Source organism: Artemia franciscana, chromosome 15, assembly GCF_032884065.1.
Source record: "Artemia franciscana chromosome 15, ASM3288406v1, whole genome shotgun sequence".
NCBI lineage: Eukaryota > Metazoa > Arthropoda > Branchiopoda > Anostraca > Artemiidae > Artemia > Artemia franciscana.
In genome coordinates this window covers 11,894,152-11,918,389 of record NC_088877.1, presented here as the reverse complement: position 1 = coordinate 11,918,389, position 24,238 = coordinate 11,894,152, and the positions used below count along the sequence as shown (strand labels likewise).

Below are 24,238 nucleotides of genomic sequence, written 5' to 3'. Positions count from 1 at the left end.
ACGAATATTGCCATTGCTTTCTTCCTGAATAATAATAAACTAGAAAAAACACGGTGAGAATGCGACAAAAAAGGTAAAATTAAATTAAAAATTAATATCAAACTATAAGTACGAATATATTATGCCAAATATTCAATAGCCATAATTTCAAAAGAGGGCAATTACTATCTTCCCTCGGATGCTTATGCTGTTATACCTCACTTCATTCCTTTGAAAATGAAACCTCACATTTAGTGGACGGAAAATTTTTGAAAGATAGACTACACGAGTCTACACATTATAAACTTTAACCTATCATAGCATTTCCATTTAGAGACTCAGATTGACCTCCCCCTACCTATGGACAGATATGGCGCTACATCCAATTCAACTGAGGAATGCACAACGTGTTTCGACTTCCACAAAACACCTCAAATTCAATAACATGAATTCAATTACTCATACAGAGGAGATAAGAGAAACTCCTAACCAAACTTAAACTACATATTTGTTGGTGAATCTCCTTCAACGCCACCAGCAAAGATTTCAAAAAGTGTTTGAAGCAGGCAAAGCCAGTTGTTTAGGTATTGGTATAAGAGGCATAAGCAAGACCGTATACATATAGGAGATAGAATAGGAGAGGCGAGTTTCTTTTTTTAACTCCTCTCTCCCCCCCCAAAAAAAAAAAAAACATTCTAGATACGCCCTTGAGCGTAAGGAAAGTGTTTTGAGCCTCGCGTCTCGAAATTCAGCAGTATTAAAATGCTGCTGAAATAATACAAATTATGTTTTTAAAAGCTAGAGCCAATGGAACCAAGAGATTGAAAATACAAAATTAATGTAGGCCTAAAACGTTCTTTTTTTGTCAAATAGACGGCACTTATACAACATTCTTGGCTTTAGAAATACGGAAAATGTACAGATAGTAGCCTTATAACATCTTCCTGGACTATGTTTTAGGCCCTCGATTCATACCTGAAAATTCCATTCCCCAAACACAGCTACTCTCCAAGGCAACAAGAAGCCCTTTCACTAGAACTTGTGCACCAATCAAGGCCGCATCTTGGGGGAGGGTTAGGGGGTTTGAACTCCCCAAATGTTTGTCCGACTCGTAAAAACGTAGCAAAAATAATTATAAAACAAATTTTTGATGTGTTTAAATTTTAAATTTTTAGCCCCCCTCCCCCAAAAGAAATCCTTTCGTAAAACTCACCAAAAAGAAAATACTGGATACGGCCTTAGCAATAATGCAAGATAAACACATTAAAAAAAAAAAATTACCTAAGAACCAAATAGGGGTGTATAACTTCAGCAACTTCGGGCATATGAATATACATCACAATAATTTGATGCAAATAGAAATCCATCTCATCAGGAGGAAATGTGAAAAGTTTGTTCCCTGAAATTATTATCATAAATTAATTGAAAATAACCAAGCAACCTCTCATAAAAAAATATCTCACGCTATAAAATTAAATAACCTTCCCATAGATCCAATAACTTTTACCATAGTCTGAGAATTAGCCTGACCAAAAGAGTGGAGACTTTAAAACAATGGCATACACGCAAGTTATTGTAGGGAGAGACAAGATAAATTTGTTCAAGGCCATCCATGTACACGGAAATTTATTTATGAGGTAGGCACACAATCTAAACACCAAAAATAAGCCAATTCTATAGAATGTAAAAGAAGTAAGAACAAGAAAACAAACTATAGCAAGAGCAATGTCCCAAAAAACTAGTTTTGGCCACAACAGGGCCAAAACGTCGTCAAACAAAAATACTGAAATTTCCAATTCCTTAAACTATTGAAAGTATATTGATACAGTCTCCAAGTTCCAGAAACAACACCGACAAGCGGTTCAACACCCCCTCTAAATATTCACACAGTCAATAAGAAAATTGAACCTCCATTGTACACTATTTCTTCTACAAACTAACAACTAGAGTGTTGCAGAATGGCGCACTGGGTATTAAGGAAGAAAACAGCGGATTTCCAAGGGAAGGGGAAATCTAAAACCTTAGAATTCTTAGACCCATATTGAAGAACAATCCATTGGAGATACTACGCAAGAATAGGAGGAATATTAAGATGAATATGAATATGAACTTTTTGGAAGATATTCTTCATGTGAAAGAATATTGTTCATAGTATCAACCACGCAAAATGGATTCCAACGAGGTAAAGCTCCCTATTTATTGTGTAGCCTAGACGACAATCAATGTTAGTTTTTAAATATCAAAGCATCTGGTACTCTCTTATTTAAGAAAATTCTATTGTACTTCGAAGAGGAAATACACCTGAACTAGTTCTTGTTTCTTGAAACATTGTTATATAAAAGTTTAAAGAGTGAGGATTCAGAGGATATTAGAATAATGATTCATGATATGACATCAAATATAAACATAAATAAATTAAGTTTTTTTCCGAAAGTAAAAAGCGTAATTTAAACTTGAAAATAACGTAAGTTATCCTGTATATGCGATAGCCCCCCCCCCCCAATACCCACTCATTTACCATAAAGCTTGACTTTGGGACCTGGCACTACAAGAAACGAATGGGTAAAATTCTAGTTGATTGACTTTTGGCTATCTCGGAAAGGGGTTAGGTTAGGAAAATGAAACTTTCAGGGATGAGTCTAAAGGCTAAAGTATGTTCCGGGAAGGTATTTTTAAGTACCCACCTCCAATCCTTCTCCCTCTAGAAGGCCCTGAAATTCGCCTATATGACAGGTCTATACCTATTGAAATTTTGACAAAACAACATTTTATCTTAATTTTCAGTTACCATTTGACTTTTCTCTGCCTTTACTTCTAAAAATGCAATTCCGATTATCCGAGTAGAATTCCGATTCATATCAATGTTTTTTACCAAAATTTAGGAAATGTATTTGCATATCTTTAAAACCTTATAAATTGGGATTGAGCAAAGTTGTGAAGGAAAACAATTTTGTTATACTTCATTCAAGCAGAAGATCTATTTTGCAAGGTTTCACTTTTATAAAACAAATATTTTTAAAGGTCATCTAAGGTCAGGGGCCCTCTAGAGGGAGAAGGAGTGAAGGTGGGTAATTCAAAATACCTTCCCGGGGCATACTTTAGCCTTTAGACTCATCCCTAAAAGTTTCATTTTCCTAACCTAACCCCTTTCCGAGATAGCCAAAAGTCAATCAACTAGAATTTTACCAACCAATGTTCCAACAAAGGGCAGTCGGAAGAATCCAGTTTCTTTTTTTTTTTAAGCTCATTAGCTTATTAGTTGCCCATTCAGTACTTTCACTATTCCGGAAATTACTCCAAAAATCTCGCAAAACTGGAGCAGCAAAACGCTTGGGCGTAGAAGCGTGAAAGCTTTAAATCCGGCCCTGATAACAGCCCCCCTCACTCACAGCATAATTTCTGTTCGAGTTTTTTTTAATGTTACCCTACTTTCATTTTAATTTAAACTTTTTTTTTTAAATTAATAAGGCATAAATCGAATCGAGATAGATCAAAACTGGTCCAAATTTACAGATATTTTATTTCAATATTTGCATTAAAAAACTCACAATATTACATATTACACATAAACATGTACATACACATACATCTACATATCATGATGTGCGAATGACAGCCGTGAAGAAAATCAAGTTTCGGTAGTATAAGCGCATTAGCTTGTCAAAAAAGAAAAGACAATTAAAATAGTAAAACTCTAACTTTCTCAAACTAACGAGTATTTCGATGCCCATCTGTGAGAGCAAAAAATTAATCCATCCAAAATTTCACCAATACCAGTTATAACCGAAAAAAACTTGGATATTTTTTTTCATACATACAAAAAAAACGATATTAACACTAGCAACGCATTCAACATAGTACCCCCCTCCCCAAGGTATGGCTCTATGGTCGGAAATGCAGGGAGTTCCCAGCATTTCAGCAAAAACTGATTTTAAACCCCACAAAAACAAAAACGAATCTCTAAAATATACACAAAGTCACATGTTTTCCTATAAAAGACGTACTTAATGCATAGAAAGTGCGTTTTGGCCAAAACATCGAGAGCAATACATAATAGGGTATAGCAAGTTCATATAATTCTGCAAGTGGTTGAATCTTCGAAAATATTTAAGGACATACCAGCAACGCATATTTTCAGCAATCTTTAAGAATTTCTTTTTAGCTTTTATTTTTCTTACGATTATAAACGAATCACACATTGTGAAATAAAACTTGAGTCTATCGGCAAGCCATATAATAAGGAATACGATGCCTGAATAAGCTCCAAGGTGGCGCTGTTTCAGCTTGTTCGAAAAAAACGGTTTAAAGAAATTGGCCTCGCTGGCTTTTATTTCTTTCTTTGTGAAGGATTGATGGGATTCTGCTTAATCTTTCTAATTTAAGTAATCTATTTTTTTATGAAAATGTTTTCTCTCTCCGAATTAATGCGTATATGACCTCTTCTACAGGTTAAAGAACCTTTGTGGGATTAGTATAGCGTATTATTTGTATGTTTATTTAAGTAGGCAAATAATTATGAAGGCACTAGACCCTCAAGGTCCAAACCGCCGGAACTGATCGTGCCCCTTCGGCCAGGAAAGGGAATAAGGGGAGGAAGGTCAGCCGTCCTGTGCTTTCGCACACCCTTCCTGTTTACCCTCCCAAGATTTCTTCAGGTACCTATTCAGAGATGGGCCAACTCTGACTGAGCTTACAGAGTAACGGCATTGAACCCCGTCTCAAGCCAAATAGCGGGCCACGCCAGGAATGGAAATTTTTTATCTTCTTAATTTGGTCATTTTACAGTGGCAATTACCTTCTGAGGTCTGCACATCTTGCATACCCGAAGCTTTGTTATTAAATTTACTGTAATTCTAATCCCATGGGAGGCAAAGGCACCACATGGTTTTAATCCATTTTTGGCAAACAATGTGAAACGAACGCCCATTTAAACATTCTTCACATGCTAGGAATTCAAAAATATTCTAAATTCTAAAATGTTTCCTCGGAAATATGACGCCTTAGAAAGAAAAATTTCAGATCTCTCCACAGCCACAAGGGTGTGCTAGGAAATTAATTTCCCCGGGGAGATATTGTCCATGAAATGTAGAATATTCGAATATATTGAATCAATATAACACCGTTTATTTTCAAGGTGGTGGCGTCGAAGTTGCAGGTGGCACAGTTTGTGTGATTACTTTGTTATTGTAGAATTTAAATGTAGTTTTTATTTTTCTAAATGTGTTATTATCATTCAGAAAAGAGGATGTGGGCGCATCAAAAATACAAACGAATAAATAAATGCAACACTACTATTACTAACAACTGACTGCAACACCATGCCACCTGAGGCCAACACGCTCCTCCACCATCTCATCTCTTCAAAGCCCCCCTTTTTATACCAATGTATCATTAATTTGTAAAAATATATTGTATACTATAGCCTAGGTGACTTCAGGGGGAGATTTAAATGAGATTCCTATACAATTACTAAATACTGTAATACTTTAATAATACGTACTTATCTGTTATAGCGACCCCGCTCGAGAATTACCCTTTGTTAAACTCAAGAACAAACCGGTTTCGTCTGTCACAACTGACTGCAACACCATGCCACCTGAGGCCAACACGCTCCTCCACCATCTCATCTCTTCAAAGCCCCCCTTTTTATACCAATGTAACACTAATTTGTAAAAATATATTGTATACTATAGCCTAGGTGACTTCAGGGGGAGATTTAAATGAGATTCCTATACAATTACTAAATACTGTAATACTTTAATAATACGTACTTATCTGTTATAGCGACCCCGCTCGAGAATTACCCTTTGTTAAACTCAAGAACAAACCGGTTTCGTCTGTCTTTATTAAGAGACATAGCTTACTCTCAGTGGAAAACAAGTGACGGGTGACAGAATACATTAGACTTATATAATTTTAGCTATATGTTTGTATATTGGGGTGGGGGTAAAGTATTTGGAGAATGTGAAGTTAGAAAACAATTCTTACTTCAAAATATGCAGGATAATAGTCGCTACCATACTTTGCATACAGACCCGCTACACTTTACCCCCTCCCCCCGAATGTACAAACATACAGCCCAAATTTGATTTTAAAGTAGTATGTTTTCATTACATTTTGGTATATATCATTAGAATTAGTGGTGACGGAATAAGGTTTTTAAACCGATCCACACGGTGTGTACAATTGAAGCTACTAGTTCCTCAAGACGTTATTACGCGCACCCGGGCAATAATATAGCGCCGCCTATACGTTACGTAATAGGGAATGTTTTCTAAGAGATGCAGGTGCCAGCTACCTAATAAGGAATGTTTACCTATGTTTGTTACCTAATAGTTTCTTTGATTCTTCACAAAACCTACGAGACACCGGCAAATGATGAATCCTTTGCTTGTTACGTAATAGGTTTTGCTAGGTTAATCATAGTTTCTTCGAATGCTGAAAAACCTTCTAAGTCCCCACCAAAATTAGGATTATCGTTATTGTTACATCATAGTTTCTTTGAGTGTTTAAAAAGCCCACAAGGACCAGGACATGTTTATTTCAAGGTCTTTTTGGTTGTTAAGTCGAAGTTTATTTGATTCTTTCAAAATCCAGTGAGACCCCGGCAAATCAGGATTACTGTGATTGTTACATCATAGATTCTTTGAGTGTTTAAAAAACCCGCAAGGACAAGGGCTTGTTTACTTCATGATTTCTTTGGTTGTTAAGTCATAGTTCCTTAGATTCTTTCAAAAGCCTATGAGACCCTGTCAGATCATGATTTCTTTGGTTCTTTAAAAAACCTTCAGGGGCCCCTCTCAAGTAAGACCATGTTCTTTACATCATCCCAATAAATTCATACTTTACCAGCATTTCGTATCAGCAAACATGGGATTTTGCCGCCATTTTCCATGAGCAGAACAGTGATACATCTACTGATTTGCCTAGGAACAAAGACTTGACAGTGTACCACTGTTTCAAGGAAAACAGAAGCGTACGTGATCTGCTATTCTTCTAGCCGGAACTGAGAAATTTTTTATCCTTTCCAGAGGATACAAAAACGGGCATTAGAACAGAATTCCAATCAATCTTACATAAGATCTTGAACGTGACACATGTTTCTAAAATGGATTCCCGTAGAAATTTGAAAAATGATTGGACCTCTGCTTATATCCTGGTAAGCCTCTCTTTCTATATACCCCCTCCCCCACCAAAAAAAGATAAGGATGCCTAAATTTGAGCTACTATAACTCGCTATATTAGATAAAGAAGTAAAAGCCCCTTGCTCCTGCTATTATAAGGTTCTCACAATGATAAATTAATCACATCTTCTCACAAAATTCACGTCTCCCATTAAAAGTACTTTCAAGTGTATTATACTAGGTTGGTAAAAAAGACGTAAACAAGTATGTTGGGCTTGACCGTTAATTTTAGCATTCATCATGTAAAGGCTTAGTTTCTACCGAACAGCCGCTATTGCGATATTTAAATAGTAGGGTCATTCATGCCTGATAGTAAATTTGCAGACTATGATACTACAAGTGAACCGAACATCGGGAGTTATGGTTAAACACAATTCTTGAGAAATACTCGAAAAAATGTAACTTACATTTGCGTTAAATGAGGGCGTGGGTAATATTCATTCCTTTTACTAGTAATAGCAAACAAGCGTCCTTTTTTGACAATTTTATCTAACTACCCTCCTCCCCTAGTTTTAACCGTAGGCAACAGAGCGAAATTTTACTGAGTCTGTAGCTTTCTTCCTCTAGCGTATTTTATTACAGTTATTTTTCATTAAATTCAAGTTTAAATATTTTTCACTATGTTGAAAAAAGAGATTAGGTTAGAAAAATGGGGAGGGGGCAACAGACTTGTCTTAGGAAGGTATTTTGAAGAATGTACCAGGCTTATCCTCGAATTCAATTCGAGTTCGAATACAACCAAAACTCTTTGTAGCAGAATTTCAAATTCTTGGCCTAAAATACAAGCATTTTAAATCTCAGAAGGGTGAATACTGGCATATTTTTAAAAACTTTTACTTTTCTTGGAAAAAGTTGATCGTGAAAATTACTTCTAAACTTAAAAACTTGCATGTAAAGTTGTCAATTTAATTTGGAGAGGAAAGATTTCTGACAGTGATAAAGAAGAGGGAAAGTAAGTAGACACCAGGACTTTTTTCAAGACGTACTTCTATTTCATTTAAACGCACTTCAACAAAGCTTTTATAGCTCAACAGTTTTCTTTTACTATTTTATAGCAAGAATAAAATCAAACAATTTATTTGAGGAATAAAAATACTTACGTAGATTATTTTATTCTATTTTTTGGTTAGTTGGAATTCTTTACTTTTCTTTAAAAAACTTGTTTTGTGGAAATTTTTTGTTATCCTCGCAGGATGTGAAAACTTTGGTTTTCTAGTATCTATACACGAGGAGTGTGGGTTCAATAGGGGTGGGTTGAGTTTAATTGGGGGGACACAATGGAAATAAAATTTATAGAAAATAAAAACACATTGAAAAGAAAATAAACTAAAAGTTTACTTATTTTTGAGAAAAACCCTGACCAATGTCCTCCCTAAAAGAAGGCGAGGATTATGTGTAGCGCCCAAGATCCAGTCCCATTACAGGGGAAAAATGCAACGTCTTCGGCACCAAGGCCCCATGAGAATCAAGCTGTGGTGTCTTCGAGAGCTGTGCCGCTTGCGCAATGTGAAGGTTTAACCCCCTTAAGACCAACAGTCATTATTCATGCAAGCCCATCGAGACAAAAACTCTCCATACAAGGTAGTGGAGTCGCCGGAGCTTCACTATAATGCGGTGAAGATATGAGGCATTCTACCCTCCACCACCCCCATACCAATGAAGCTGCAGGGCCCTTAATACCCTCCAACCAAGATGGAGCCAGCGATCCTATTATAAGCAAAATTGTTTGATATTCTTTCATTAAGTTTATTTATTCCCAGTAAAAAAAAACTTACCACTTTTCAAGCTAATTTATATTCATGTTCAGACTAACAACAGGAGAAATTACTAAGATGTAGGGAGCCTTATTGTTGCCTCTGAGAGAGGGGTTAAATGTTATTGCCGTATTCTAAAAAATAATCCATTCTTTTCAAACTTTGAAGGGGTTTTTGCTATGATTTAACACTAACAACTAAATTCTTATTGGAACTATTATAATATTGATGATATTACCCATCCTTAAAAACAACGCATTCCTTTTGGGTTAATAAAGGGCCCCCCTGTCAATAGGTTTGAGAAAAGACCCTCTCGCCCCTCCTTAAATAGTAATAGCTAAAAAAAGACATTCTTTTCAGGTTAATAAAAGAGGGAATAACCAAGATCTTCACGCTTCTAAAAATAATGTATTATAGTGTTGAAACGCGTGTAAAAAGTACGAAGGGTCACTTTGGGAGGGGGGTCGTGTATGGTCATTAAACCTATAGGTGGTAGTTTGGTCTCAATGCATCCAAGGGGTAACTATTAAGCATAATGTATTCTCTTTCTGCCTAATATATATTCTTTCACAGTGTGAAATCGAGAGTTTCAATGAGCTAATAAGCTCTAATTATTTTCTTGGTTCACATACCAGTATGCAATTGGAATTCCAGGAAAGTCTATATACGGCCCAAGTGGAACACGAGGGGGATTATAGTTTAGGGGTGAGACCTAATAGTATACTTTCCCCCAATTTTGATGTGGATAGTTTCGTGAGGGATCTCGGCCTCAATGCGGAGTTTTTAGATAATGTATAGGAACAAGTACCACCTAGCGAGATCGAGAGGGTACTGGAAGATCAAGTAGCCGCCTCTCACAGTGATAGTGATATGGGGAAACAAAAACAAAGTGGTGCTGGCTAGCCCTCCGCACTACCCAATTTTTACCTTGCCGATACCGATTTGCACAATATTTATGTTTTCAGGGCTGAGTTTGGGAGACCCCTTCAACACTCTTACAAGTGGTAGTATCCATGCAGATCCAGAAGACATAGCACACTCCTATGTCTGTAATATCCGGGCACTTCTTGAAAAACACATTGGGGAGGCAAGAAGGCGAGACAGCATGATAGCATCCATCGCTTAAAATAAAATTTAATGAAAAGTCGGGTTATGTGTACTCGCATTACCTACAAAAGCAAAACCCATCCTTGCATAATTATGAGGGCGTTTTTTTTCGGATTGAGTGGGAAGCATTTTTGATAGGGTGTAAAATCACAATGAAAATGAAAGCGGGTTAGTAGTTTGATTTATTGAAAATTTAGATTTAACTGCAACAAATTTTAAAAAGAAATTAGTTTAAGAGGCGGGGGTAATAAGTTGATAACATCTAATGCAGATATAAAGGATTGTGGAGGTGTACAGCATTTTCGTTTTACAGTATGGTACAGAATACGAAGAGGCGGAAATTAAAGATAAAAGGGATGTTAGATATTCAGTAAGGGCTTCATAAATTAAATCAGTGAAACACTGTGTATGGTTTCTTTACGAGCCTGTCAAAGACCAAAATTCAATTGGACATTTCTTTTCAATTCCAAATATTAGTCGGGTTATAAGTGAGGGCAAAGGAAACAAAAGGGTGAATGCTACTATTGTCCAAACTGTCTGTCTAGATTCGGTATGGAATCTATAAAATACCCCTTGAGGCACTGCAAGCGTCATGGGTACCAGTCCGTAGAGACAATTTCGGGCGACAATGCCATCTTGCGTTTCAAGAATTTTCCGAATTCGCTCTTGCAGAGTGACAAGGTGGAATTAGACATCGAGGCCAAATCCATATATGCGCGCAATCCATCAAACTCGAATCGTGTCAAAGAACACGACACTATTGCGGTCTATCATACCCACGCGCAAAGAGACTCAAGTACTAACAAGCAATTGATAGAGGTATTTGAGACACTGGGTGGGGAAGATTGCGTAAGCGCAGCTATTGTTGTACTTATTAAAACAGCTAATAAGTCAATTTTACGGCTGTCCAATTAAAACTACCGAAAGACCCTATCACCAGAAGACGACTAGGTGTTTAAAAATAAAGACATGTGTTAGGTTTGTAAGAACAATTTGTTGAGGGCAATAGGGAAATATTTCCTCGCCCCTCGAGGAAATTATAGCCTAGTAAACAACACAGCACTCGTACGGGATTCTGATTATTGGATATTTTTCTGGGCTTGGTTTGTTTTGATGGGCGTTTTCGGGCTGAAAAACCTCTTCCTAGCTAATTTATCTACTATGGGCTGCCTCCCCGTAGTAGCATAATATTTGTAGGCATGAATATATAATGAGTCGGAGGTAATAGGCTTGGGACTGTCTGTGCAGGATTTCGACTCTTGTTGATAGAAGAGCATCGCCAAGTGCTGAAAACCATGTTGTGACCAAGATGGGCCCAGGATTGCACAAAGCCTCCAACTTACTGGAGGTCCCAGGGACTTCTTGCTGTCCGGTTCTAAGCCGGCTTAAGCGCTTCGGTGTAGACTTGAGAAGATATGTTGGTCCCCATCCTGCACTGGTATCCGGGATCACTGCTTTTCTTGAGGCCAAAATAATTTCAAAGATTTAAAGAACATGAAAATTTGAACTTGGAATGTTACGACGTTAAAAAATGACTATCGCATCGACATTTTGACTGACGAATTCAGACGGTTTGAACTGGATTTATTAGGAGTTTCAGAAACTCATATCCCAGGGGTAGGAAGCATGAAATTAGGTGACATAGAATTTGTTTACTCAGGAAGGAAGGATGGGGTACATAGACAGGGAGTAGGGCTCATGATGAATAAGGAAGCTGCTAAGTCTTGTTTAGGCTGGGAAGGTATTAATAATAGAATACTAATTGCTCATTTTATGACTAAAAAGTTTAGGGTATCAGTTATAGTAGTATATGCCCCCATTGAACCAACTGATGGAGATACTAGTGACTCAGATGAATTTTACTTACAGTTACAGGAGCAAATAGACAGGGTACCAGGTAGAAATATGGTGTTTTTGCTAGGAGATTTTAATGCCCAGGTTGGTAGAAATAGGGATAGATGGTATCCTAGCCTAGGTAATTTTGGTGTAGGAAAAGAAAACAGTAATGGCTATAGGCTTTTGCAATTTTGTAGGTATAACAACCTAGTTATAACCAATACGGTGTTTGGTCACAAAATGGCCCATAAGTTGACATGGTATTCACGTGATGGTAAGACAGCAAACCTTATTGATTATGTTATTGTAAACAGAAGACTAGCAGGATCAATACAAGATACTAGGGTGTATAGGAGTGCCGTTATTGATGTTAAAAGTAAAGATCACCATCTAGTAGTGTCTAAGGTTAATTTAAAGCTGAAATTTCGGAAGAGTAACTCCCTCCCGGAAAGTTATGATGTTGGTAGACTTCAGGATGAAAATTTGAGAAAAAAATTCCAGGAACAGTTGAGTACTAAACTTGAGGGTTTAAAATTTGACAATGTGGAAGATGGATGGAATAATTTCAGAAAAACAATTTGTGAAGTTGCTGATGGTGTCCTAGGGAAGAGTACTAAGACAGCAACTAGGAATATTAGTGAAAAAGCTTTAGGTTTAATAGAGAGTAGAAGGGGTTTGTATAAGAATTATCTGAGCGATAGGTCGTATGAAAACAAAAGGAATGTAAAGAAAGTGGAGAAAGCATTAAAATATGAACTAAGGAGATGTGAAATGGAGGCGATGGATAAAATTGCTGAGGATCTGGAAGATGCGGCTAGACGGCATAATAGTAAAATATTATACTGGCATGTTAATAAATTGAAAGGGAGTAGCCGATCCGGACTAGTCCCAGTTAAAGATAGAAATGGGGCCACAATTAGTGATAAGGAAAAAGTTAAAGAAAGATGGGTGGAACATTTTGAGAATGTGCTAAACCGAGATACAGTTGCAGGAAAAGATATAGATGAAAATGAAAAAGTTTGTGATACCTTGGATGTGAAGGAAGATTTGTTTAGTGAGGAAGAATTAGCGACAGTACTAGAAGGATTAAAAAATAATAAGGCCCCAGGTGCTGATAGTATGATTAATGAGTTCCTTAAATATGGTGGCTCTGAGGTTAGGAATAAGCTACTGAAGATTATGAACATGATTTTTGAAAAAGGGGAAGTACCCAATGATTTTAGGAAAACCTTAATTAAACCACTGTATAAGAAAGGTGACAAGAGTGAATGTCGGAATTATCGAGGCATTAGTCTGGTCTCTGTAGGTAGCAAATTACTGAGTAATATGATACTTTTTAGACTGAGACATGCTGTAGACAAAGTTTTAAGGGAAGAACAATGCGGTTTTAGAAAAGGTAGAGGATGTGTCGACCATGTTTTCACTCTTAGGTTAATAATTGAGAAGTCCCTTCGTTGTCAAACACCTTTGGTCCTTAGTTTTATCGATTATGAGCAAGCTTTCGATTCTGTTGATAGAACAGCGTTAACAAAGGTCTTATCGTTATATGGTATAACAGAAAAATACATTAAAGTGATTTGCGCTATGTACGAGAATAATACTGCTGCGGTTAAGGTAGGAAATGAGGTTAGCAACTGGTTTTGTATTAAATCAGGAGTTAAGCAGGGTTGTGTTCTATCCCCCTTTATATGGATCATTTTGATGGACTTCGTCTTAAGGAGCACAGGAAAGGCAATTGGAGACCATGGAATCAAATGGGGAGGAAGAACGCTCCCGGACTTAGATTATGCTGATGATTTAAGCATATTAGATGAAAGTGTGAGCAAAATGAATGAATTTTTAGAGGTTTTACGAGTTCAGGGTGCTAAAATAGGCTTGAAAATTAATGTTAAGAAGACTAAGTCACTAAGGTTAGGAATAAGTGAAGATGAACAGGTGACCTTAGGTAACGAAAAGATTGATCAGGTAGATCACTGATTGATCACTGTAGCTTCAGTTACCTTGGTAGTATTATTAGTAAAGATGGTGGGAGCAGTGAAGATGTCAGGTAGATCACTGATTGATCACTGTAGCTTCAGTTACCTTGGTAGTATTATTAGTAAAGATGGTGGGAGCAGTGAAGATGTTAAAAGTAGAATAGCTAAAGCTCAGGGTGTTTTTTCACAGTTAAAAAAAGTTTGGAAGAATAGAAAGATAAGCCTACAAACCAAGATTCGAATATTGGAAGCTACAGTGATGACAGTGGTCAAATATGGCTCTGAAGCATGGACACTCCGAAAAGCAGATGAAAATTTACTAGATGTTTTCCAGAGAAATTGCCTACGGATTGTTCTGGGTACCCGGCTGACTGACCGTATTTCAAACAGTAGGTTGTACGAAAAGTGTGGTTCAATCCCGCTTTCTGGGGCTATAATGAAAGAAAGGTTGAGATGGCTAGGCCACGTTCTACGGATGAAGGATGACAGATTACCGAAGATTGTCCTTTTTGGCCAACCGTCTGGGGCTACACGGAAAGCAGGTCGTCCTTGTCTGGGTTGGGAGGATGTCATAAATAAGGATTTAAAGGAAATGGGAACTTCCTGGGAGGGTGTAAAGAGGGAGGTTTTAAATAGATTAGGTTGGAGGAGGAGCGTGCGTAGCTGTGTTGGCCTCAGGCGGCTTGGTGCTGCAGTGAGTTATTATTAGTATTTTTTATTAATAGGGAAATATCAGTCCACAACCATGACTATTTAAGCAATCCTATTTTATCGGAAGGCAGTAACTTTCGTGGACTGCCACGTAAATCTTGTAATTTAAATGTTAAGCAACAATACTTTCTACCGGTTTACATATTCCATTAATCTCGCTAAATCAACTTGGAACCTATTGGGAAATTACCCCTGATAGTAGTGTTCTATTAGACTTTCGCACCATAAACAGAAATCAAATAATCAATATATCTAATTTGAATCCTTACATGTCCAAATACAAATCCTATTACATACCCTTGGATTTCCTCGACATATTCAAATGCTAACAATACTCTTATCATTGCTAGTAGTAGTTGATCAACTTTAAAGACAGGGCATTAGCTCTGCATCTTTCAAACAGGGAGGAAAATAGAATTCTTTTTATCCTCTTGGCCTACCGTATACATTCTACGCGCAACGCTTTAAAAATTTATTGAGCAGTGGAAAATCTTGTATGCAAAATCAGAAGCGAGTACAAGATTTATCAACCAAAAGCTGTGGTTTTCATGCACTATTATATTTTATTTTTTGATGTCGCGGTATACTTACAGAGAATTTCTTAGCATTTATGGTGACAATCCTCGATTGAACCGACTTTCTAGTTGAAAATACTCTGTCCTACTTGTACGATGTAGATTTCAATGCCCTAAGAGTGAAATGCTTTATCAATGTTTGTGAATATGTTTATTAATAAAACTTGTATATACAAAACTCTGCGTCCTTTCAATTTCTTCTTCCACGCATAGGTAGCCATCATTAATGATAAGTGACGGCAGCTCGTCAGGATTCAACTTGTGTTCATCTCGGCACGCAAAGTCAGGCACATATTTTCCTCAATATAATGTAACTACATTTTTGCTTGTGTGGTTTGATTTGAAATATAAATATCTTAAGGTTTTTTTTAGATCACCTTCATACATATGATAGGAATTTACAATTTGCCTTAGAAATTGAAATTGCAAATAAAATCTCATTCCTAGATGTTCTTATTATTCGTAGCTTATATGAACCCAATTTTACTATTTACAGAAAACCAACACAAAACAAAAGATATTTACATTTTAAATCAAACCAACCCCCACATGTTAAAACAGCTGTCGTAATATCTCTCGTCGATCGTGCCCTAAACATTTGTTCTGATTCCTTCGTCACAGCTGAATTAGACTTTATCAGGGACACATATTTTAGAAATGGGTATCCTCTTTTATTTATTAATAATACAATTAACCGTAGACTAAAAAGACACTATCGTAAAATCAACGATAATTTACCATGTGAGAATCCCGACAAGCCCCAAAACATAATTTACCTCCCATATATCTCAAAAATCACTAGGAATCTTAAAAAAGTATGCACACAAAATAATCTGTATGTTGTATTTACCAATAATTTGAAAATCATAAATCTCCTAAATTCTGGTAAAGATAAGACTCCAGTTACTCGCCAAAGAGGTGTCTACATTCTGTTCTTTCAATTTCTTCGTCCACGCATAGGTAACGCATAGGCAAAGTCAGGCACACAATTTCCTCAAAATAATGTAACTACATTTTTGCTAGTGTGGTTTGATTTGAAATGTAAATATCTTAAGGTTTTTTTTAGATCACCTTAATACATATGATAGTAATTTACAGTTTACCTTAGAAACTGAAATTGCAAGTAAAATCTCATTCCTAGATGTTCTAATTATTCGTAACTTAGATGAGCTCAATTTTACTATTTACAGAAAACCAACACAAAACAATAGATATTTACATTTTGAATCAAACCACCCCCACAAGTTAAAAGAGGTGTCGTAATATCTCTCGTAGATCGTGCCCTGAATATTTGTTCTGATTCCTACGTGACAGCTGAACTAGACTTTTTCAGGGACATACTTTTTGGAAATGGGTATCCTCTTTTATTTATTAATAATACAATTAACGTAGAGTGAAAAGACACTCCCATAAAATCAACGATAATTTATCATGTGAAAATCCCGATAAGCTCCAAAACATAATTTACCTCCCATATATCCCAAAAATCACTCGAAATCTTAAAAAAGTATGCACACAAAATAATCTGTATGTCGTATTTACCAATAATTTGAAAATCATAAATCTCTAAATTCTGGTACAGATAAAACTCCAGTTACTCGCCAAAGAGGTGTCTATCAAATTCCATGCGACTGTGGCAAATTCTAAGTAGGGAAAACTCACCAGAATTTCGAGAAACGCCTATAACTATAAGGATGATATCACCAAAGCTCTGAATTCTAATATTTCTTCTGTTTCATTTGATTCCGCTTAAAGCAGCCATGTTTTTGAAAATCCTAGCCACAAAATACTTTTTGAAGAATCCGCCATTATTAGCAATGACCTAGGCATAAAGCTAGTAGTTTGAGAAGCAATCAAAATCGGACTTAAGATTAATAATAATATTTCCTTAAATAGCGACTTGGAAGAATGATCACTAAATGCTCTATACACAAATTTAATTAAAAATGACCTTACGAAATATTACAAAAAACAATAGATATTAACACAGAACCTATCACAAACAGACCTATGAGATCAACATCCAAAAAAACAAGGCTGGCATTAAAAATGTGTTTTTAAATCATTTTCTTTCATTTCAATGAATTGCCTCATTTCATCACAATTTATTTATCAGTCCCGGTTGAACTTCGCTGAGGTAAGGATGCTGGGACTGATTTGAAAATTTTTATTTTAGTTTTATCGATTCTATCCTGTTGTAAGTTGTTTCTTCTTATATATTTTTGTGTCGCTGAGGACGGCCCTTGGAAATAGGGCCGAAATATTCATTCTAATTTGTTTCCCATTGTCTTGATAAATTCCCTATAGTTCTTCTTGTTTTTGGAGTATGTGTTCTTCCAACTTGAATTCACTTAATGAAATAAAATATCCCGACTACATCTCGTCCCATTCTAGGGTTAGCTGGCAAACCTTGTAATTTCTCTTGCAGTATTAGGCACTCTAGGTTTCATTTCACCATTGCTAGGACCTTCAACATCTATAGAGTAAAACCATTTATTACTAAAGAATAATATCCTCGATGCTGACACACTGAATTCTTTTTCAATACTGAAGCAAATCAAACAACTCATGCAAGATTGCGTCACCCCCAACTCCATTTACATAAGACACCTGCATCTCTTAGAAAACATTCCCTATTATGTGACGTACAGGGTAGGCCATAGCCTTGCCCAGATGTGCGTCGTCTTGAGGAGCTAGTAGCTCCAACTGTACACCCCTAAGTGTCGATTTAAAAGCATTATGCCGTGACTACTAGAACTAACCTAACTTCATAAGTGCCCAATCATACTTTTGGCACCCTTTCATCAGGGTAGTTATCCTTGTCTATACTATTTACGTTTATTCCAGACTTGCGCAAAAGTATTTTCATAATTTTTTTTACCAAGGGTCCAAGTTCGATCACCCACATGGCTCACTGGAAGGACGTGGTTCAGATTGATGACGGTATCAAAATTAGCTGGCACAAAATCCTACAATATGAATAACACGGCTAGAAAAGCAAGAGTGTGTGCCTTATCTACTGGATGCGCGATACACCAGTTGCGTGCAAAAAGTCTTATTTGCTCACCAAGATGTTTTTCGAAATTCCGATTGCTTTCAAAATAGCCTTTTATTATGAAGACTAATCGAAAGGACAATAAAAATAGACAAAACTTGGTTTTGTCATGCTTGGCCAGTTTGGTCTAGAGAATTATCTAAAATCCCATTTGTCCTTGGTTTTCAAAAGGGGGAGAGGGGTAACGTAAATAATCAAGTCAAGATAATCGATCAGGAAAAGTCAATTAGCTATTTCAAGATTTACACTGTGTGGCTTCTTGGCCCTATTTTAGCTAAATATGATGCTTCAAATTTTAGCTAATTTCAATAACAAAGCTTTTTGTGGCGCAATTTACTTCACTAGCTATAAAGGACACTAGATATCTTCATTAACGTCCAAATGAATCCTTCCCCATATTGAATCCATGAATCCACGACCAATTTTTTCGTGAGTCCAAGAAAAAAGGAGATACGTCAGCGCTACCCATGCAAAAAACGTGATTTTCTTTATTCTTCAAGATAGGGAGCAGTAAAACGTAGTTTTCCTTTTTCTTCAAGATAGGGAGCCGTAAGCCTTCAACATAGGCGTTTGAAATCGTGTTCCTTTAATTTCAATACGTCAGGTATAAAGGGTTTCAGACTCTATTTTCAAACTTCTCTGAGATTCGTTCCAAATTAATAGTCTATTAAACATATATGATATCAATTATTTTTGGATCAGTAGGCCTATTTAGCCTAGTGGAAAACGTTTCTCCAAAGACAGTTTCTTGAAAATTACGTTTTTAAACTTTCATTTCTACGGTCCGGCTAAGGAGGTTTTGCTAAATTTCGGCAACCATGACGACGAAGTTTTTAAATAAAAGACAAGAGCAAGTTTAAACTACATTGGAATGCTAAAAAAAAGACGGGTTTTTGTTATCCAAGCCGTTTCAGCTAGTGCATGGCTAGATAAGCGCTTCTTGTTATCTATTCGGCCCGAGTTCAACGCTACTGTTGGATTAGTTTGAAAAACTCCCTTTATTTCATCATGATGAGCAGGAACTACACTTCATCATATTTTTCGTCGGACAGTTGTATCTACCTATGAAGTTCTGTATGTTGGTAACGCAAAGCCAATCAATAACCATCAGCTCCGACAATAATCGCGTGACGTTTACCTGAAGCCAATGGAGTAGTTCTCAGTCAGTAGGTTTCCGTATCGTCACAAAGGAGTATATGCTACGAGAGGGGTGCTCACGTTCCACTACCTGATGTATATGTAGGAACGTCCCGCACGTCTTTCGGCTCCACCGAGCGCCACTTAGTATACGAGATCCAAAAAAGTGGGCACCCCCTACATACCATTTTTATACCCGTCGTCCAACAGGCATTGCTGCCAGTTGACTTGTGCAGGAGTGGTGGTATGAGGAACTAACAAGAGTTGATCCGCATTGCAGCATGGAACAGGATTATGAGCAATTTTAAGATTCCTGATGATGCTGAAACACGCTCTTAGGGTACCGTACTAGACTCAACCTTCAAACCTGTCTTGAGTTTCGCGCCTGACCCTTTTGATGTACAATGGAAATGATTATGGGTGTAAGCCCCAGGAACGGATAATTTTTTTAAGCATTTGACGATGATGTTTCACGTCCTTCCATGTGTATTAGCCTCAGCTTTAACACTTCTTTTTTATTCAGCAACATTTAAAATTTAGAAATTGTTGAGTAAATTGTCAGGCAGTTCTCTTTTTCAAAATACAGCCTAGAGGTATCATGTCAGCCGTGTTGCTCTAATATACGATTACTCTTTAAAGCGTATTTCCTAGCTTGTAACCCAATCAAAATAGCATGTGTCTTGCAATAACGGAGACGAAGCCAGCTCGTGGCGTTTTAAATTCCTTGAAATCAATCAGATAATTTTTATTTTAAGGAGCTGTCCATAATTTTCTTCAGGGACACCACAAATAGAGAACTAAAAGTGGGGGGTAGGGCTAAAAGAAAATTTTTATTTTCTTCTTTTCGCTCCGTAGTAGGAGTTTCTTGGTGGATCTTTAGCATTTCCAGAGGTGGGTCTTAGGGATGGATGGATACAGAGGGCACTCTGCAGGCGCAAAATTTTAGGGGTGCAAATTTGAAGCCCTTGAAATATTATTTTTATTGAAATAAAGTAGAAGGCACAGTTGACATTTTTTAACACATGATTTTTTTTTCTACAATGTGTCCCGAAAACTTTTGGGGGACAAGGGAACTCGGTGATAATCAAGATTGTGCCCCGGGCACAAAAGAGGCCGGAACAGCTACTGACTCTTTCATATACTTTTTATGTTCAAACGTCAGAGTGGTTCGATTTTAAATCATTCTAATAGGGGAAATGACATATTCCCATCGTAATCCTTCTTAAACGGTGGCAAACTCAGCTACACTTTTGAAGAAAAAATCTGAATGAAGGCATAACTTTGGCAATTTTTTCGCTTTAACAATTTGTTTTCTCTTGTGTCGAGACAGTATCTTGAAGAAAGTATCGTACTGGCAAAAGGTAAATTGTCTTTCAAAGTACACCTTCAATTGTATAATAGCAATCCCTATTTGGAAGATTAGTCCCCTTTTTTTCATGTCTGCCGATGAATCTCTTGGCATTTTTCTGTTTTCCTTTGTAATTCTTTCAAAGGAAGTGGGACGGATAGCAGGAGACCCAAGGAGGAGGTCTCCATACTTCCTATTTTTTGTATTTTGATTTACAAAAATCGAAAAATCTTTACCCCTCGTCCAACAATTTCCCGAATTAGCGGCACTTCTGTAGCTGATTATATTTCTTCATTAAATAACAGATCCTTCAACTCAAATTCACTCCATCCATTTAGTTCGTGCTCACACAATTCGAATTGTGTTTTTACCAGATTCCAACAAAGAAACAGTAGACACAATGAGCAACACAGACACATCCGTAGGGTGCGTTGGCTTTGGGCCTCCCCGAACCTTGTGGTTTTTGTAATTTCTCTATTACGTTCCTGTTTCTTAACTTTTTGAAAACTACCCCCCCCCCTACAAATTTAACGTCTGAATACAGACCTAGTGTTTCACTATTCTCCACAAGATCCAAAAGTACCCCCACATGTGACACGTATTTTTGATGTCATTTAGGTCATCCCTCTGATAAAATACCCCTGTTTTTGGAAAAAAATCAGATTCACAGTTGTACTTTGCCAAATTTCTTTCCTTGTGATTAATCATGATCATCACTGTTCAGTTGTCTATAAAAGAAATACACGCTAGTCATCCTAGGATTGTGTTAGGTCATTAGCTAGAGACTGCAATGAAGATAGAAACACAAGACATTTGTCCCTTCAATTTAAATCAACGCGGTATTATAGATGGTAACAGCGGGATCTTCCCTCTGCACTAAACCAGGGACGTCAATTGTGGGGAAGGATATGGGCTAAAATTTGAAAAATAGCCTTTTTGTACTTTTATCAATAAGCCTTTTTTGGTAGTTTTACTAACAAAAAAGAGCAAAATAACCCCCTCTAAATTTTGGAAAAATACATACTACCCCTCCCTCATTTTTCATATTTTGAAGCTCCATTATGGTACATACATTGAAGTCACTTGTTAAGAGTTGTAATCACTTCCATTGAATTATTTTTTTTAACGCCAGACTATTCACCAAAATCTGATTGACTTGTCAATTTACATTTATTTGACTTGTTTAATTGACTCGTTAATTTGATTGACTTTTAATTGACTTGTTATTTGACTTACATTTATTACATTAATTGACTTGTTAATTTACAGTTAATTGTTGTTGTTTTTTGCAGAGTAGTGGTCCATTTATCTGAAAGACATCTTGCCCAAGACCCGTCATGTTGATATATGCTTGGCTCATAATGCAATCCCTTCAGCCGACGGTAACCAGGTTCACAGGTCTTGGACTTCGAAAACTGAATCAATATCGCAAAATACCTAATTTTTGTTCAAGTACAACTCAATTAACAGGTGCAACAGTTGGGAGATTGATTATTCTTATGCATACAACTGAGAGTAAACTATAAATCATTTACGCTATGAAGATATTGTTCCAAGGAAACAATCATAGTAACCTTGAAATTGGCGTAATTAGAATAAAAATCAGTCAAGTGGAAACGGTCAGAGGATACTTTGGCAAATGAGATGTTACTGATTCTCATAATTTGAGTGAACATTTAACTAATTTTAGCTAAAAATTAGTCTTGCGATGGACAATATTTGACTTAACAAGGTTTTAACAGGAAATTTGTGAAACTGCTTCCTGGTGTATTTTGAGGGGTTGCTCACATTCAAAAATTTTGTACAGTAGTTGCCATACGCAACTCGAAGCGTGCCACACCTTACGCTTCGAGATGTATACCAAGTGGCAGAGACTGGGCCACCATTCAGTACAATCTTGTAAAAAGTATTTCCATTTTAAATTTTCACGTCTGGATTTGTGTTGAATATTATAGCAATTACAAGGATCGTAGGTGAACAAAATTACATCCAAAGGATGAGTGGCTTTGAGCCACGCCATTTTCTTCAAAATGTCGAAAATTTTACGATCCCCCTCCCCACACACGATAAAAAGAAGATCCAGCATACATACCCAGGTCGACAAGTTCTTTTGAACATTTCGGCTAAATTGATAATATTTAGATGTTTGATACTTAAATAATCGGGGCTTCGGACACCTCACAAATAGTCTCAACCCCTACAGTTTCAAGGCGCTTACGCAGAAATGTGTTCCGTCGATTACAGAACGAAAAATGGCATGAAATATAAGCGAAAATTCTTTTAAGTTTCTAAGGGATAGGAGCAATGACTTCAAGTAAGTAGCTTCAGTTGTGGGACATATGCCCCCTTCTCTAAAGTTTTAAATACCTTTTTTGGGGCTATTTCCATTAAAAAAAAGCCTTTTACGGTATTTTCATTGGGAAAACGAAACTTCTACTACTACCAACAACTCATTGCAACACCAGGCCAACTAAAGTCAACATAGCTGCGCAGGGTTCTTTTCCAAGTCAATCACGTATTACCAAAAAACATGAAAAAAAGAAAACTCAGACAGTAAGGAAAAAGATCTGTATCAAATGTATATTTTTCAAAAAACACAACACAAAACAGTAGAATAAGGTTCACACCTTTGTGAGCAAATAAAATTTATACTAAGAAAAAGAACAAAATAATTTTGCCAAATAAATTAAAATACAAATACAATCCAAGTAAATAAAAGCATAAAATAAGGTCGGAACATGCAAAAAAAGTTTATTCATCTGGAGACTCACCTATGTAGCTGAGAACTCCGGCTTCCTTGGACTTGAAAAGATAGTTCATAGCCATAGGACCATCAAAATATGTGCACTCAAAAAGCCTTAACAACGATGAAGGTTTACTTCCTCCACCACCATTCTCTTCACTCCTTTCAGGGAGGTCAGACCGCCGTTCTTCCATACTCTCTGTTTCACTCGTCTGTGTATCCTCAAACGAGGTCAATGAAAAACGAGGTTTATCACACTCCAAATCTAAATACTCAGCACTAACTGTTAAACGAGCTCTTATTTCAATTGGTTCACCATCCGACGAGCAAATACCAGAATCACTTGAACCTAAACTAGTTTGATCATACGAACGGGCTCGTATCGCTGGCTTAGGGGATGACAGAATAATTTTCTCGTCGAGGACAGTTGGTACACCAACAACTGGGCCGCAACTACTTTCTCTTGCTTTATATCTAAATACAGGAGAGCCTTCTTGTTCAAGGGATAGGGAGAGGCTTGGTTTTAGTGGAGGATGTTTCAATGGTGTTTCTATTATGTTCTGAGTAGGACTATCTATCTCAGGGATTATTTGAAGAACGGAATCCAAACTTCTATTCCGCTGATGCTTTGAAGAGATTGAGCTATTTTGGGTTACAGAGCTCAAAGGAGGCAGGATTGTTCCCATAGATCTGGAAAAGAAATATATAAAACTATGGATTACAACATAGGCATTTTTCTTTAACGAAAAATTGTATATAGAAAATCAACTTTTTTTTGTTGTATCTAGAACTACCCTAAAAAAGAAACGGAATCATATATGCGTCATTCCCGG

At 36.8% G+C, this 24,238-nt stretch overlaps 1 protein-coding gene across 5 annotated transcripts in view; it reads right to left on the bottom strand.

Moving 5' to 3' along the window:
- Positions 1–24,238, bottom strand: part of LOC136036051 (phosphatidylinositol 4-kinase beta-like) — a 206,082-nt gene that overhangs the window by 143,190 nt on the left and 38,654 nt on the right. For all 5 annotated transcript variants that reach the window (XR_010619617.1, XR_010619618.1, XR_010619616.1 and 2 more), the window contains 2 exons: positions 23,434–24,095; positions 1,261–1,378 (listed from right to left, as the gene is read on the bottom strand). Coding sequence is in view for 1 of the 5 variants with exons in the window: in XM_065718007.1 (XP_065574079.1) it covers positions 1,261–1,378; positions 23,434–24,095 (780 nt within the window). In the remaining 4 variants the exon portion in view is untranslated. The remainder of the gene's footprint in view (positions 1–1,260; positions 1,379–23,433; positions 24,096–24,238) is intronic.